At 55.3% G+C, this 15,913-nt stretch overlaps 2 protein-coding genes across 4 annotated transcripts; both read left to right on the forward strand.

The window, feature by feature from the left end:
• Positions 1 to 2,669: 2,669 nt before the first annotated feature.
• MAPK3 (mitogen-activated protein kinase 3) lies at positions 2,670 to 9,453 on the forward strand. The gene is made up of 9 exons (XM_061153148.1): positions 2,670 to 2,857; positions 3,887 to 4,069; positions 5,901 to 6,090; positions 6,252 to 6,368; positions 6,630 to 6,744; positions 7,362 to 7,493; positions 7,675 to 7,784; positions 7,876 to 8,029; positions 8,831 to 9,453. Exons 1-8 carry the CDS (start codon positions 2,685 to 2,687, stop codon positions 7,996 to 7,998), a joined length of 1,143 nt encoding a protein of 380 aa, XP_061009131.1. The 5' UTR covers positions 2,670 to 2,684; the 3' UTR covers positions 7,999 to 8,029; positions 8,831 to 9,453.
• Positions 9,454 to 9,597: 144 nt separating this feature from the next.
• GDPD3 (glycerophosphodiester phosphodiesterase domain containing 3) lies at positions 9,598 to 15,506 on the forward strand. Of its 3 annotated transcripts, none has more exons than XR_009694448.1 (10): positions 9,598 to 10,369; positions 10,613 to 10,655; positions 10,889 to 11,024; positions 11,112 to 11,157; positions 11,317 to 11,435; positions 11,517 to 11,606; positions 11,903 to 12,036; positions 13,382 to 13,446; positions 13,548 to 13,599; positions 15,318 to 15,332. XR_009694448.1 is itself a non-coding variant. In XM_061153149.1 (10 exons), the coding sequence occupies exons 1-10, from the start codon at positions 10,231 to 10,233 to the stop codon at positions 15,453 to 15,455; spliced, it is 957 nt and encodes a 318-aa protein (XP_061009132.1). In that variant the 5' UTR covers positions 9,598 to 10,230; the 3' UTR covers positions 15,456 to 15,506. The 3 variants fall into 3 exon arrangements, 2 of the variants coding, with proteins under 2 accessions (XP_061009132.1, XP_061009134.1); XM_061153149.1 differs by having other exon boundaries at positions 13,382 to 13,441; positions 15,318 to 15,506; XM_061153151.1 differs by having other exon boundaries at positions 10,227 to 10,684; positions 13,382 to 13,441; positions 15,318 to 15,506.
• Positions 15,507 to 15,913: the final 407 nt, after the last annotated feature.

Genomic DNA, 15,913 nt, shown 5'->3' on the forward strand with positions numbered 1-15,913 from the left:
TAGCACAGAATAGTTGTTCAGTCTCCATTAGTTGAGTACGAATATATGGAACAGACTGAGAAATCCCCATCCAATCTCCAAGGAAGTACCAACCTCAGCCACTAGAGGGCAATCTCAGTCACACGTCTCGAAATGAGACTCAAGATACCCGTGAGGTGGCAGGCACCCCTCCGGATACACCAGCCTTTCCCATGCCGGGAAACTCACTCCTACTCAGGAAACCTGGCTCCACGCTGAACTCCATGGTGTTTTCTCTGAGTCACTATATTCTCCAGTAGTTGCAAAATTAGCTGGCAAAAGTCCTTGAAAGGCTTTTTACTGCTTACTGAGTAACATCCAAACTCCTTGCCGGTATCAGAAGCCTTTCTCAATGTGGCCCCAACCTACCTCTCCAGCCTAAACTCCCCTTAACCCTTCACACTGCAGGCACACTGGACAACTCGTGCTCCTGCCTCCGTGCCATGGTTCACCCTGCTCCTTCTTCTTGAAGGCTTTGCTCTATCCTGACCTTCTGAAACTCTGCTTCTTTTTCAGTGATGCAATGCTACCTGCTCCATTATCCCCTCCTCACTTCTCTAGGGCAGCAGTCCTCAACCTCTTTGGGACCAGGGACCAGTTTCATAGAAGACAGTTCTTCCACGGACCAAGGGTAGGGAATGGTTTCATGATAATTCTCATAAGGAATATGCAACCTAGATCTGTTGCATGCGGAGGTCACAGTAGGGTTCACACTCCCATGAGAATCTAATGTTACCGCTGGTGTGACAGGAGGTGGAGCTCAGGCAATAACGTGAACGATGGGGAGCGGCTGTAAATACAAATGAAGCTTTGCTCCTCACTAGCCTGCCACTTAATTCTGCTGTGCAACCTGATTCCTAACAGTTGGGGGAGATCCTTAGAGTGATCATGCCCACCCCGGAGCTTACCCTACATATTACATCCATCCATTCTGGGTTACATTGATTTCTGTTTGTGCATCTTCAGTGGAAGAGAAACTCTGGAAGTAGAAACGCCAGTGGGGTAAAGTGCCCAGGATAACACAACAAGTGGCCTAAATGGGATTCTAATCCAGGCAACCTGACTCCAGAGAGCTCTTGCTCTTAACCACTAATTCACACTATCCAGTAATCTTTTATCAGCCCTAGTTCCTAGCTCAGAGCTTTGCACACAGTACCAGTCAATAGCTTATCAAAATGAATAACACCACCAACAAAAAAACCATTGATCTAATTAGCACGTCTTGAATCTTCACTGACTTGTGGGTTACTGGGAACCAGAAACTCTCAGTGTCATTAATCTGAATTAGAATGCCTGACTGCAGATCTAATTATGAGCAATTTCAGAATCATAATTATTGTTCCATTTTGTCTCTTGACCTTTAATGCATACAAGGACCTACTCCCAGCTTCCAAGGAAGACAAAAACAAAGTGATTTCTTACTGAAGCCTAGGAGATGTGTTTTGTGAAGCTCCCAGCTCACATCTTCACTGTGAAGTGAAGGAGATGGGCTGGATGGTCTCTGAGGGCCCTCTCCTCAGTTTTAACAGTCTGGGAGACAGAATGCAATTAAAAAGAACCTCTGCCTGTGTGTCAGAAGATACATGTTGGGTCTCAGTGCCCCAACTCTCAGATTTTCCATTCTGTAAAACTTGATTCACCTATTCCAACATTTTTGAGTGTCTGCGTTTGACTGCAGGGATGGGGGTGGGTGGGGGCTACAGCAATGAACAAGACAGACATGGCCCCCTGATCATCCAGCTCAGAAAAGCAGATGACACCTATATTGTGGGGTTGTCCTAATGAAGAAACTGAAGTGGACCAAATGGTGTATAAAGTCTAGCGCAGAAGCAAAAGATGATGATCTCGACAGGGTTCCAATTTTTGTCAAACCCAAGGACAACAAAAATGTTAGCTATCCTGCTGTTTCTGAGTAAAGCCTGAGAGTGTATTTTCACTAAACCCAGTCCACGCAGCTCTCACCTCTTCCCTATGCCTCCACGTAAAGGTAGGCTGGGACTATCTGTCCTCAGACACAGGCACTGCCAGCTTGCTGAAGTCCGGTCCCTAGCCCACTTTGACAGGTCTCCATCCGAAAACCATCAGGCAGGGACTCAAGACGCCTGGGCTTTCCAGCAATCAAGTCACCTTGCCTAGTCATCTTCAGTTTCCACATCTGTGAAAGAGGCCACACGTGTGAGGAAGCCACCTCCCACAGCTACTATGAAATAAGCATCGTATCACTCAGCATCGGGCCTGGCTCCAGGAGGTTCCACCTCGAGCCCTGGGCCACTCCTCGGGCTGAGTTGGGGCAGCGGGGCCACGCGGCCCGGTCTGGGTCCCGGCTCCAACACTCATTTGCTAGGTGGCTCTGGGTGAGGTCATCGGGTCGCCCTACCGGTCAGCATTCGGTGGGGGGAGGGTGGGAGGGTCTGGACAGTCTCGAGACAGCTCTGCGGAGCTTCTACGTTGACTGGAGCAGACGAGGCCGACAGGTGCCAGGGACCACAGCCCTAGCGGCGCGAAACCGGCGCGCGCGCACGGCGGGGGGTCACGTGACGCCGCGGGGGCGGGGGGGCGGGGCCTGGCGCGCGCGGCTCCGCGGGTGAGAGGGCGGGCGGGAAGGGGCGGGGCCTCGGGCGGGGCCGCCAGGGGGGAGGCGGGCGGGCGGGAGGGGAGGAGTGGAGATGGCGGCGGCGGCGGCGGCTCAGGGGGGCGGGGGCGGGGAGCCCCGGGGAACTGATGGGGTCGGCCCGGGGGTCCCGGGGGAAGTGGAGATAGTAAAGGGGCAGCCGTTCGACGTGGGCCCGCGCTACACGCAGCTGCAGTACATCGGCGAGGGCGCGTACGGCATGGTCAGGTGAGGGGCGTTCTGGGGGAGGGGGCGTCTCTGGGGAGGGGGTGGGGAGGGGTGCTGAGAGCTCTCTGGGCCTTGCGGACTCTGAGCTTCCTGAAGAAGCTGGGGCTTCAGGAGGCTGTGGAGCGTCCCGGGCAGAGGGCCTTTGAGTGCTTTCTGGGGGAGGGGGTCACTGCGTAAGGTCTCAGGAAAGGAGGTGTGGGAGCTTTGAACCGACTATTCAGTAATGAAGGGTAGGGTATCTGAGTGTATGTGGGGGACCTCTGGGGACCTTGGGGACACCATAGACACGGGGTGAGGAGAAGAGAATCAGTCTTCTTGGGGAGGTGATATCCTTAGTGAAGAAGGAGAGAGGGTCCCCTCACTGGGGAGAGGATGCCGTGGATCACCCCCCAGTGAAGCTTGCCAAGGAGTTTGGGAAAAAAGAGCAAAGCTCGGGGCCGGGCGGGGTGGGGTGGGGCTTTGGGCCTGGGGCCAGGGACCCAGTGAGCCATGAGGAGTCCAGGAACACCTTCCTGCAACTTTTAGGAGGGGTCTGCGAGTTCTCCTATCCGCACTGGGTGCTCTGGGCCTTTGTTCATCTGGACATAGCTCTGCTGCCCAGGAACCTCCCCCTGACACCCGCCCCGGCCATGCCTCTCCCTTCTCTCCGGTCCCTCCTCCGACTCCCTCCTTCTCACTGTATTTGCCTCATTGTCCAGTCCTCCACATCTCCCACCCCCTGGACCTGTCTTGGCTTGAGGGAGCCCATCGTGGGAAGGGGAGGATGAGGGGTCAGGGCAGCTCGACTGGAAAGGGTTGAGGAGAGGGGAAGTCAGTGAGCGGTCAGTCTCTTCCTCTGTTTGTGAAGTCACCGAAAGGCTGCCTGGCTGGTCCCCAGCTTTCTCCCTGGAGATCCCAGGCCTTCACAGCAGGAAGGAACCAGCATTGTTTATGACTGGCCAGAGCCCTCTCCTGCTCCCTCCCCGCCCTGCCAAAGCCTGGGTGGGGCCACCAGGCCTGGACACCAACATCTCTCTCTGGCCCTCTCAGCTCAGCTTACGACCACGTGCGCAAGACTCGAGTGGCCATCAAGAAAATCAGCCCCTTTGAGCATCAGACCTACTGCCAGCGCACATTGCGAGAGATTCAGATTCTGCTGCGCTTCCGCCATGAGAACGTCATTGGCATCCGAGACATTCTGCGGGCACCCACCCTGGAAGCGATGAGGGATGTGTATCCTTCACCTGGGCCAGATGGCTGGCCAGCCCAGCCTCAGAGCCGGGCTGGGAGAATGGGGGCTTGTTTTTTTCTTCCCTTCTTCCCAACCTCCCTCCAAAACAAACCCAGTAAAGGAAACTTTCCAGTGGTCAAGAGGCCACAGTGTAAGAGGGCAGGGAGGCCTCAGATGAATCCTGGCCTGCTGCGGCCAGGCAGTGTGGCCTTGGGCAAGTCTGTTCTCTAGATGCTGGCTTCGTAGGGGGCTGGGCAAGATGGGCTCTGTGGACGCTTTGTCCTCTGACATCGGCAGTTCTGTGAGGAGATCCAGCCTCTGCCCACAGTCAGCTCTTTTGTTTAACAGATGGCAATTCTTGTTTCTCTGGGTCCTCAGACTGGCAGGAAGGCAGGCGGGAAGAACACTGCCCTGTTTTGAGGGCCTACTGTGAGTCTGGTGCAGCTCAAGCCGAGTGCTTTGACGTTTTTTATCCTAACTCCCAACTGCTCTAGGAGATGGGTCTCAGCAGCTCCATTTCAAAGATGAGGAAACTGAGACCCAGAAAGCTGAAATAAAATCAAGTGCTTCTGTGGCTGCCTCCTCCCCTCCCCCAGACGAGAACCTGTCACCTCTCTGGGACTTCCTGCTCAGAGTCCCACCCCAGTCACCTGTGGACTTGTACCTTGCCCAGGGAGGAACAGACCTGCCTTTGTGGCCCTCCCCCAACCCCCATGGCTTTCCTAGTTTGTGGTCCACTTCCTGCCTGGCTCTGTTAGGAGCTTATAACACCCATCACCTCTGCCCCACCCACCCCCGCCAGTCCCAGTCCTCCACCCAAGAGTGGTGATCTGTATTGCACTATCTGCAGCCCCCACCACAAACTGTGGGCAGGAAACTTCCACACTCACCCCCAGCTTGTCGTGTGACCTTAACCAAGTCACTGCAGCATGCCGGGCCTCTTCATCTTTAAAATAGCAGGGTTGGTCCAGGTGTTCTCAGAAGGCCCTTTTGAGGCTGACTCTGAAAGTCAGCCATAACTGAGTCTTCCAGAAACAAGCCACATGACGTTTATTTATTTATGTTTAATTCTTTTTTTATCTTAGAGTATAAAAGGACATTTACTCCTCTGTCTTCGGGTGTAGGGCCAAGCCCCCAGAGTAGGAGCGTGCTGCTGGGAAGTTTCTCCTCATTCGTCTTGCACAAACCATCCCCATAAGGCAGGCATTTATTTTTAAGCAAACATTTATTGCCTGCCAGATGGTGTTCATACATAATCTCATTTAACCTTCTCAACAGCCATGTGGTTCAGGCTTTTATAACAGCAATACTAGTTCACGTTTGCCGAGCATTTACAACGTGCCAGGCACCAAGCTGGCTGCACTGCCTGGGTCATCTCTCAACTAATCTTTACCACCACTCTCTAAAGAACAGGTTTTTTTTCCCCTTACTTTACAGATGAGGAAGAGAGGTGCAGACGGGGCTTGAGTTCCTAAAGCGAATGAATGAGCAGTGCAGGGGTGATTGACACTGGCAGGTGAACTCTAGAGTTACTGCTCTTAGCTGGGATGGTCTCCTGCTTCCCATAGTTTACTATCCCCATTTTCTCAATAGGGAGACGGAGGCCACAGAACTGAGATTCTTTGCTCAGGGTCACCAGCTGAGATTCAGTAGAGGCCTTGAGCTCCCCTGCTAAGTGTGGGCCTTGCCCAGTTCATGATATGAGCTGGCAGATCTGTTGAGTCCCAGGGGCATCAGCTGGAGGGATGTGAAACCTGGTCAGCAGAGTCTGTTCTTCTTAACCAGTTGCCTCCCACTGCCCCCACCTGGGGGGGCCTTTGGCACCCACCTCAGCTACATCGTGCAGGACCTGATGGAGACAGACCTGTACAAATTGCTCAAGAGCCAGCAGCTGAGCAACGACCATGTCTGCTACTTCCTGTACCAGATCCTGAGGGGCCTGAAGTATATCCACTCCGCCAACGTGCTCCACCGGGATTTAAAGCCCTCCAACCTGCTCATCAACACCACCTGCGACCTTAAGGTCTGAGGGTTGCGTGCCTGTCTCCTTCTGCCCCTGGGGTCTCAGGCTTCAGGGTGACCAGTGGTCCCCTTCCCGCCATGGGTAGGAGAGACATGGCGATATGATTAGTTGGGCCCAGGAGGCCTTGAGCACTGAGTTCAGCAGCCTGGTTTGCATTCTAGATCTGTGATTTTGGTCTTGCCCGGATTGCTGATCCCGAGCACGACCACACTGGCTTCCTGACGGAATACGTGGCGACACGCTGGTACCGGGCCCCAGAGATCATGCTTAACTCCAAGGTAGGGGGCCTACCCACTCCTGAAGGGGAAGAGACCGGATCCCAGAAAGCCCTGGAGCCACCTCTGAGTCCAGCACTGACCCTCATGATGCAGGAAGTCTCCCCGCTGGGCCTTGTCACATTATTCTGGTCCTTGGGCTATGGAAAGAAACTGAGGATTCACTCCCCAGGTCTCTGCCCTCTGCCTCCCTGGCTGGTGTTGACCCTAGGGTCAGGGGTGCTGGCTTGGCCCAGGAACCCACCACTTTCTCCTCCTCCCCAGGGCTACACCAAGTCCATCGACATCTGGTCTGTGGGCTGCATTCTGGCTGAGATGCTCTCCAACCGGCCCATCTTCCCTGGCAAGCACTACCTGGACCAGCTCAACCACATTCTGGGTAGGGGGGATTGGCCAGCTAAGTGGGAGGGAAACTCGCTTACTAGAGGTGAGATTTCTTTAGGGTCAGAGTTCCCAGGTGGCTCAGAAGGTAAAGAGTCTGCCTGCAGTGCAGGAGACCAGGGATTCATCCCTGGGCCAGGAAGATTCTCTGGAGAAGGAAATGACAGCCCACTCCAGTGTTCTTGCCTGGAAAATCCCATGGATGGAGGAGCCTGGCAGGCTATATATAGTCCATGGGATCGCAAAGAGTTGGACACAACTGAGCGACTTCACTTCATTTCCGGGTCAGTGAGTCTGCGGGAGTCAGGTCAGGGGGACCACCATGTGTGGTCCAGGAGCCCCTACAGCATTCACAGTGTTTTCACTGAGTTACAGATACTGTCCCCATTTGATAGACAGGAAATGCAAGGCTCCATACACCCCACACTTAGGAAGTGCTCGGGCTAGGATTTGAACCTGGGGCTGCCCGATCCAGACCCCCTGCTCTTCACCCCCATGGTATTGGCTGGGAGATAATGGTTGGCATGGAGCAGGTTGGTGGAGGGCTCTTATTCTTGGCTCCTTCTGTTCTCAGAAGGGAGAGATTGCTCACCAAGTCACCTGCCTTACCCACAGGTATTCTGGGCTCCCCATCCCAGGAGGACCTGAATTGTATCATCAACATGAAGGCCCGAAACTACCTACAGTCTCTGCCCTCCAAGACCAAGGTGGCCTGGGCCAAGCTTTTTCCTAAGTCGGACCCCAAAGGTGAGAGAGACTTGGGGACTTGTGAATAAAAACTGGGTGTAGAGGAAGGTACAAGAGCTCAGCGGCTGTCTGGGACACAGAGGCTTCTGGACCAACAGGCCTCTGAACACAGAGAAGCCAAGCAGTGCTTCTGAGAGCTTCTCTGACCTTCCCTTTGGCCTCTGACCCCTGCACTTCCTAGCTCTTGACCTGCTGGACCGGATGTTGACCTTTAACCCCAACAAACGGATCACAGTGGAAGAAGCACTGGCTCACCCCTACCTGGAGCAGTACTATGACCCAACGGATGAGGTGGGCCAGCTACTAGTGGCAGAGCTGACAGGTGGATGGGGGTCTTCCCTCAGTCCCTGCCCTGAGCCACCCCACTTCTTTGCCACCTCAGCCAGTGGCCGAGGAACCTTTCACCTTCGACATGGAGCTGGATGATCTACCCAAGGAACGACTGAAGGAGCTCATCTTCCAGGAGACAGCCCGCTTCCAGCCTGGGGTGCTGGAGGCCTCCTAACCTGGCTGGCTGCCTCTGCTCCTGGGGCCTGGTGAGTGCCTCCCCCACCCCTGCACAGATGCACCCTGAGACCAGAGTGCCCAACACGCCTCCATGCTGTCACAAGCCTGCTCACATCCACGAGCCACGTGTTTGGTGGCAACAGAAGGGCTAGAGCCTGCCTCGGCCACAGACCTGCGGTCCCCAGCCTCACATGTCTCCCCCATGTCAACACCTTGCAGACTCCAGCCCAAGGTCACGAAGGGCCCCCCTCACCCACCTGAGGAAACGGAGCCAGGATTTGGCTCCCCCAGGGCAGGCAGAGAGGCAGGGGGAGCAGTGATTGCTTTGGGAGGAGCCAGCAGCACCCAGCCTGACCCACATGCCAGGCTTTTTTGCACCTGGTGTCCAGGTCAGCAGTTCACATACCTGCAGGAACCTGGCTGGGGCTACACCCACACTGCTGTCCGGCCCTCCTTTCGTTTCCTGTCTGTCTTTGGCCAGCTGTAACCTGATAACAGCAAGGCAGACACACCCGGGTTCAAAGCCCAGCTCTGCTACTTAATAAGGGCTGTGGGATATTGTGCAAGACATCTCACCTTGCTGCACCTCAGTCTCCTGGAGACAGCCTGATAATGAGAGCAAACTCCTGCAAGACATTTGCCTGTATCAATTCACTTAGTCCTGATAGCAGTACCTTGAAATGGGTATTAATATCACTCGCACTGACAGATAAGGAAAGCCAGCTGCATGCCACTCAGCCGCAAGGTGATAGAAGGGAAGTGAGGGTCAGGACTCTGGCAGGTCAGCCACGGGTGCTAATGGTTCCTTTCCTGCCTGCCTTTTTGTCTAGGCCCTGCCTCCTGCCTGCCCCTCCCCTGCTGGACTGTTAGAAAATGGACCGTGTGCCTAGCCCAGACCCCTCCGACAGCCCAGGTCGGGGGTGGAGGGCGGGCCTGGCCACCTCCCTTCGCTTCGCTCAGGCATCCTGCCTCAGGCAGGCCAACGCGCCCTTCCTTTCCTCCTCCCACCACACCCCCCACCCAGGACCTGAGGGGCTCAGGTGGCCCCAAAGCAAATTCCCCTCTGCTGCTCGGCCTCTGTCTGCCCGGCTCTCCCAGTGTCTGGTAGTTCTGGAATCCAAGGGCTCTGGTTGCCCCGGACGGGCTGAGGGGCGGTGGGGGAGGGGCGAGGAGGACATGAGTTGGGACTCAGGGTCAGCCCTGCCCCTCTCGCCTCGTTAAAACCCCACCCTGTTTTCCCTGAAGGAACATTCCTAAGGCTCAAGGGCTAGTACCCCTGAGAAGCGGGGGCCCAGGTCTCAACCCCTCCCCTACAAAGCTGCCACATCTAACGTCCCTGCTGCTTCCGTGTGCGGGTGAGCAGAGGTGGAGTTGGGGGCATGTGGCATGCCCAGGGCCCCCGCCCACCCCTGTGCCTGTGTCTAATATATAAATATAGAGATGTGTCTATGGATGGCCTGGCTCTGTCTGTGTTCACCGACGCCCTGACCCTCACCCTTGCTGCCCTGAGCGCTGACTCTCCAGCCCGATGCTTTACCTGGCATGGTGGCCTTCGGCTCCCCCTCTGGCCAGCCAGGGTTGAGGGTGGGAGTGGGACCTAGACTCCTGGACAGAGTGGGGTCTTCTTGTTCGGTCACTAATTCGTGTCCAGCTCCTTGCGACCTCATGGAATGCAGCCTGCCAGGCTCCTCTGTCTTCCACTCTCTCGCGGAGTTTGCTCCAATTCACGTCTGTTGAGTCGGGGTCAGTTTCCCCCTTAGTCATTATCTTGTCCCTTCTCTAATGGCTTCCTGTCTAACTGGCTGGAGGTGATTCTAGAGTGACTCAGGGACACCCTGCACACCCCCAGATTCTCTGGAAACGGCAGGGGGTGTATATATACTCTGGCAACAGGCACCAGTGGGAAGGAGGAGTGTAGTAGTGGACCTGCTAGGGGGAGGGTGGACTTCATTTCCCCGGTGTGGCCACGGAGACAGGGAGGCTGGGCTGTGCGAAGGGCCTGGGGTACGAGGCCCAGAGCTGCCTGGTCTCTTCTCCTACCTCTACCCCATCCCCAGCTCAGCCCTGCAGCCTGGCCTCTGGCCAGCAGCAGGCTCAGCAGGTCCCCAGGGGTGTGGTGGCGGCTGGTGGTGGAGCCAGCCTACATCAGCCAGGCAGTCAGTGAAGCAGCACAGTCCACTGGGAAAAGCTGAGCTCCGCGGCTGCCGGAGCCTGGAGAGGCGGCGTGGCCATGAGCCCTCTGCTCTACTACGCCCTGCCCGCCCTGGGCAGCTATGTCATGCTGTCCTTCTTCTTCCTGCGCCGACCTCGCCTGCTACACACACCGTGGGTTCCAGCCTTCCGTCCCCGCCTGGGGGCCCACCGTGGAGGTGAGCTGGGCTGGTGAGGACTGCAAGGCAGGTGGACAGCAGAGAGGGGTAGGTCCCAACGGCAGGATGTTTAAGGGAGGGCAGAGCTCAAGGTAGGCGGAGATAACAATGGCAGGGCAAGAGATGGAATAGGGAAAAAGACGCCGTTCAACCTGTCCTGACTGGAAGTGATGAGGCAGGGGGCAGGGGTTGTGGGGGGAGGGAGGCCTGGCCCCAGGAACCCACTCTAGCTGCCCCACACAGGAGCTGGAGAACGCCTAGAGAACACCATGGAGGCCATGGAGAAGTGAGTCCACCTGCCCGGCCATGCCCCGGGTAAGGTTATGCCAGCTGTGTGAGGCATGATGCTAAGGGGTGCCATCCACTTCCTGATCTGGGTGACTGGAGCCCCCGGGAGTTGTGCAGTGCACCGCCTGCACATCCGGCCAGAACTACCTGACATTCCCCTCAGCCTCCCCACCACCCTGCCATCTGGCTCATCCCCGTCCCCCAGCCACTTACTGACATTCGTTCTCACAGTGCCATGGCCCAGCGAGCAGACCTCCTGGAGCTTGACTGCCAGCTGACTCGGGACGGCGTGGTGGTGGTGTCACACGACAAAAACCTGTCCCGCCAGACAGGTGTGAACAGGGATGTGGACAGCCTGAACTTCGAGGTGGGCCTTGCCTCAGCCCCCCACTGCGCCCAGAGAACCAACCCCCCTCCATGCCCCTCCTGGTGACATGCTCCCTGCTCTCCCTAGGACCTGCCCCTCTTAAAGGAAGAGCTAGAGGTCTACTTCTCACCGGGTAAGAGCATGGGCTTCGAGCGCTGGGCTGAGCCTACTGGAGTGGGGTCAGGCCCTCAACCTCCTGCCCCCTCTTCTCCTCTGGGACCCATCCCCTCCCCCTGGGCTCTCACCCCCACCCCAGCAATCCTCCTCCCATCCTTCTCCCCACCACCCCCAGGCCGCTTTGCGCGCGGGGCCGACCGGCACATGGTACGTCTAGAGGACTTGTTCCGGAGGTTCCCGCGGACGCCCATGAGCGTGGAAGTCAAAGAGCGAAATGAAGAGCTCATTCACAAGGTGGGTGCCGCGGGCAGGGGTGGGCGAGGGTCCAGGGCTGGACGGAGGCCTGACTCCCCCTCCCCTGCTCCCTCCCCTCAGATAGCAGGCCTGGTGAGGCACTACGACCGCAACGAAATCACCGTCTGGGCCTCAGAGAAGAGCTCCATCATGAAGAAATGCAAGGCTGCTGTGAGTCCCCATCCCTCTCTGCGCCTCCCCAGGCAGCCTAGGCCAAGGGGGTCTGGGGTTGCTGAAGGAGCCCTGAGCAGGGTCTCCAGGAGTAGGGCTGGGGGAGGCAGGGGAAGCGTGTGAGCAGAGGTGTGCCAGAGGGACAGGGCTTAGAACGCTGGGCCCAGATGTGGCTTTGCTCCTGTAGGTGGTGGGGTTTCCTGAATGTCAAAAATTGTTCCCCTGCAGCCCAGACCTCCTCTCCGCTCCCCCCCGGAGCAGATTGATCCCCCTTCTTACTCCCCCTTGCCTCCTAGAACCCTGAGATGCCCACCTCCTTCACACTGAGCCGAGGGTTCTGGGTGCTCCTGTTCTATTACCTGGGGCTGCTGCCCTTCATCTCCATCCCCGAGAAGTTCCTCATCTGCTTCCTGCCGACCATCATCAACAGGTACCTACTAGGTCTCCATCTATCTTCCAAATCCTCCCCCAGGCTTCTGGCCCCAGAAACCTGAAATTAACACATTGCTAATCAACTCTACTGCAATATAAAAAAGTTTCAAAAAAAGAGAAATACCCCCCACCTCAAACCCGATTGTGCAGGATCCCATGTAGAGCAGGAGATCCCAATGTCCCCAGCTCCCTGACTACCCTCAAAGATCACCCATTTTGAAGATAATGGTTCTCACCAAGCATTCATGAATACCAACCCCCCAAAAAAACTTCTATGTAAATGTGTGATAATGTGGATGGAGTTTTAGGACAAGGGTGCATTTATTCATCCAGTCATCCAACAAATATATCTTGAATGCCTCCTCTGTTTCACATGTACTTGCACTAGTAAATAAGACCAATGTGAGTGGGGTAGGGCCCTCCACGAGCTTACAGTCTGCTTGGGGAGACAGTTATTAATTATAGCATCACTCTCTGATTCTCAAACAGAAAGGCATGTTCCTGCCTGGAGACAACGATTAACAAAGTAACAGCTGAGCAGAGTAGCAGGAATTTGGATACTTTGCCAGCTCTCCCTCTGGGACCCTTCCTTTGCCTTCTCTGTAGCTGTCCCAGTGCTTTCTACTCCCCTCTGTTGTCTTGAGGGAAGCTCCCAGCCAACGCACACCCCCCCCCCCCCCCCCCCCCGCCTCATCCCACAAAGAGATCATTTTACTGCAGAACTTGGGTGTATATCACGTTTTATCCAGGGTTTGTAAGGTGTTTTCACATCCTTTAGTTTATTTGAGCCTTACCTCGTACCACCCCCAGGAGATACAGGAATCATGACCCCCACAGGAACCGTGGAGAATCTGAGGCTCAGAGAGGTTCTGTAATTTGCCCAAGGTCACACAGCACACAGACCCTGCTCCAGAGCACTGTAACAGCCTCTAAAGTCACCCCTAGAGTGGGGCAGTTAGGGACCAACAGCTGACCTGTGAAGTGCTGTCTGGCCTTGAAATTGGTCAGGTCTAACCATGAGGAACTTCAGACTGCCTATCCAGTTTGGGAATCTTGCTGGGTCATGGCCCCAGCCCCACCATGGATGGGCTGTGTGACGTCAGGCAAGTCACTTTCGTTCTTTTAAGTCTCTGTTCTGTAAAACAGTGAGGGCGGAGGCATACCCTCAAAGCATGGAGTCAGGATCACTGAGCAGTGGGTGACTTATTCCTCTGCGCAACCACAGAGGTTCTTTCAGAAGGAGTGGGGTGAGACTGCTCGAAGGGTCACTACCACCCCACCCCACCCCACCCCTGTGACAGAGAGAGACCCCAGGGGCTGACCACACCACCACCTCTCCACAGGACCTACTTCCCGTTTTCCCGCTCAAGGCTGAATCAGCTGGCGGCTGTGGTTGCCAAATGGTGAGGTGGGCAAGAAGGCTGGGTTGGGTGGCCCCACAGAGACCCGTCACCGCCCTTCCCCTTAGTCCCCTGTCATCATGACCTCTGTGACCCTGCTCCCCTCCAGGCTCATCATGAGGAAGAGTCTGATCCAACATCTGCAGCAGCGAGGGGTGCAGGTGAGCAAGTGGTTGTTCACAGCGTGGGCCTGCTGGCTCTGCTTCTGACTGGCTGGGTCACTTGGCAGGTCACTGTCTGAGTCTCAGTTTCTTCATCTGTAAAATGGGGATAATGATGTTTTAAACTCCTGTGGATATGTAGGTGATACTTAGTAAGTGCCTGATAAAGGATAGTCATTGTGATGATGATGGTGTATGGAACTGTCCCGATCCCTGATGAGGGGGTCTGGGAAAGATCTGATCAGCCCACCCCCTCCTGTCCCCGAGCATCAGCTCTGACCAGGTCATTTAATTAACAAACCTTGGTTGAGAACTGACTGTGTTGAGACCACAGGTACTGTGGTCCCGGGGAAGGAGCAGAGAGTGTACCATCAGGGGCAGGGGAGGAAAAGCAGGCATTTACAGGGGCAGCCCATGGACAGAAAGGGAACAGAGTGCTGTCGTCTGTGGGGCCAGAGAAGGCCTTCTGGAAGAAGTGAGGAGCCAGCTCACAGGGAGGGGAAAGGGAGAGTGTCTTGGCAGGAGGCTCAGTGTGTGGGAAGGTCAGGAGAAGCAAGAGGCCAGCAGAGGAACTGAGGGGCCCCACCAGCCTGCAGTCTGGAGAAAGTGGCACCAGGGACCCGGGAACCTCAGTGAGGAACTCAGACTTCAACCCAAAGGGAAGGGACGTTTTTGAGGGCCTTAAGCAGGGGAGAGACCTGATTCAATGGAGCCTTGTTGAGTGAGGGTCACTCCGGCCACCATGTGGAGGAGGGATTGTGAGGGCCAGCGTGGAGGCAGTCACTGGGTAGCTGATGGGACTGGGGCTTAGGTGGCAGCAGCGAGGATGGATGGAAGGGTTAAGTCACAGACAGGCCCAGACTCGGCCACTGATTGGATGTGGGGGTGAGTTAGGCCTGGGGATGACATAGCTCTTTCAGATTAGGCTGCCTGCTCTGCCATCTTCACTGTAACTCCGGACGGTTGGACTGTCACTCTGATTTGTCAAAATAAGAAACTGAGAGGTTCAGCCAGTGACTTAGCCCAGGCTACAAATACCATCTCCATGTGCTTCAGTGCCCACAGGAGAGGACTCAGGAGGCAGGGAAGATGCAATCTGAGCAGCAGCAGATAGGGGCAGGTTGGGAGATATGGGCAGGCTGGTAAATGTTCCACTACCAACTTGGGGGGATGGGAGGAGGGAAGCCTTTATTTGAACATTAGGTAATTTCCTTGCTGTATACACTCCCACCTTGGTGGATTTCAGGCTACCAACATGAATTCACTGAATGGAGTTGGAAAGAGATATATCATGTGGTAGCATGATACATTATATAGCATTTCCATCTTACACATTCGATAGAGGTAGATGACTTCCAGAACATAGAATCAAATGTAGTAATCAGGAAGCGATGAGTTTTGAGTGTTTATTATCTTTGTTTTGAATATAATTTATTGACTTGTAAGTTTATATAATACTTAATAATGACTGTGTTTGGACTTCCCTGGTGGTCCAGTGGTTAAGACTCAGTACTTCCACTGCAGGGGGTGTGGGTTCAATTCCTGGTTGAGGAACTGGAGATGCCCGCACTCCCTGCAAAAAAAAAAAAAAAAAAAGGCTGTGTTTAATAATCAGTTTACAAAATTCCTGAAAATGTAAAGATCAGCTCCAGCATCCGGATACAAGGGGGAGTGCCCGGTAAAGTTTTGGGAAACTTCAAGCTCCTCCCTCCCCCCAGGTGGTATTTTGGTGCCTTAATGAAGAGTCAGACTTCGAAGTAGCCTTCAACCTGGGGGCCACTGGCGTCATAACTGATTACCCAACACTCCTGAGGTGCTACTTGGACAGCCGTGGACCACCTGCCCTGGCTTCCTAACCTAGAGGTTCCTCACCCTCTCCTCTGTTTCTCTTCCCCAATAAATATATTCTTCTCAGTCACGTCTCTGTGCTTGGGGGGATGGGGGTGGGGGAGTAGATTCTAGAAGACTACAAAGATGGCAGCTTGTGACGGAAGAGGCCAGCTGAGGGCCACAATCTGAGGCCCTCAACCACCCTGAGCCACTGGTTCCACTACATTCCAGTTTGCGAGTAATGCCACGCCCTGTGCCAACCTGGCCTCCACTGTACTCAGGAATGTCTCTTGCAAGGCCCCCTGCACCTTCAGAGCCACAGACAATGGGTCTGTTCTCCTGAGGACATTAAGAGCCCCAAGCACACAGCAAAGGATGTGACTTGCCCCAGCGAGCCACCTCACCTGGTTTCAGAGGATGGGCATGGCTGCCCATCTGCTACCTTAGCCATTCCAGTGTTCCATTCCCAGGTCTCCCACTCCAG

This window comes from Dama dama, chromosome 10 (assembly GCF_033118175.1).
Source record: "Dama dama isolate Ldn47 chromosome 10, ASM3311817v1, whole genome shotgun sequence".
Taxonomy (NCBI): Eukaryota; Metazoa; Chordata; class Mammalia; order Artiodactyla; family Cervidae; genus Dama; species Dama dama.

Coding starts and splice junctions, on each gene's coding strand:
- MAPK3 (XM_061153148.1), top strand. CDS start 2,685: ATGGCGGCGGCGGCGGCGGCTCAGGGGGGCGGGGGCGGGGAGCCCCGG. Junction 2,858..3,886: donor GGCGCGTACGGCATGGTCAG/GTGAGGGGCGTT, acceptor TGGCCCTCTCAG/CTCAGCTTACGACCACGTGC. Junction 4,070..5,900: donor CTGGAAGCGATGAGGGATGT/GTATCCTTCACC, acceptor CACCCACCTCAG/CTACATCGTGCAGGACCTGA.
- GDPD3 (XM_061153149.1), top strand. CDS start 10,231: ATGAGCCCTCTGCTCTACTACGCCCTGCCCGCCCTGGGCAGCTATGTC. Junction 11,158..11,316: donor AGAGGTCTACTTCTCACCGG/GTAAGAGCATGG, acceptor CACCACCCCCAG/GCCGCTTTGCGCGCGGGGCC. Junction 11,607..11,902: donor TGAAGAAATGCAAGGCTGCT/GTGAGTCCCCAT, acceptor CTTGCCTCCTAG/AACCCTGAGATGCCCACCTC.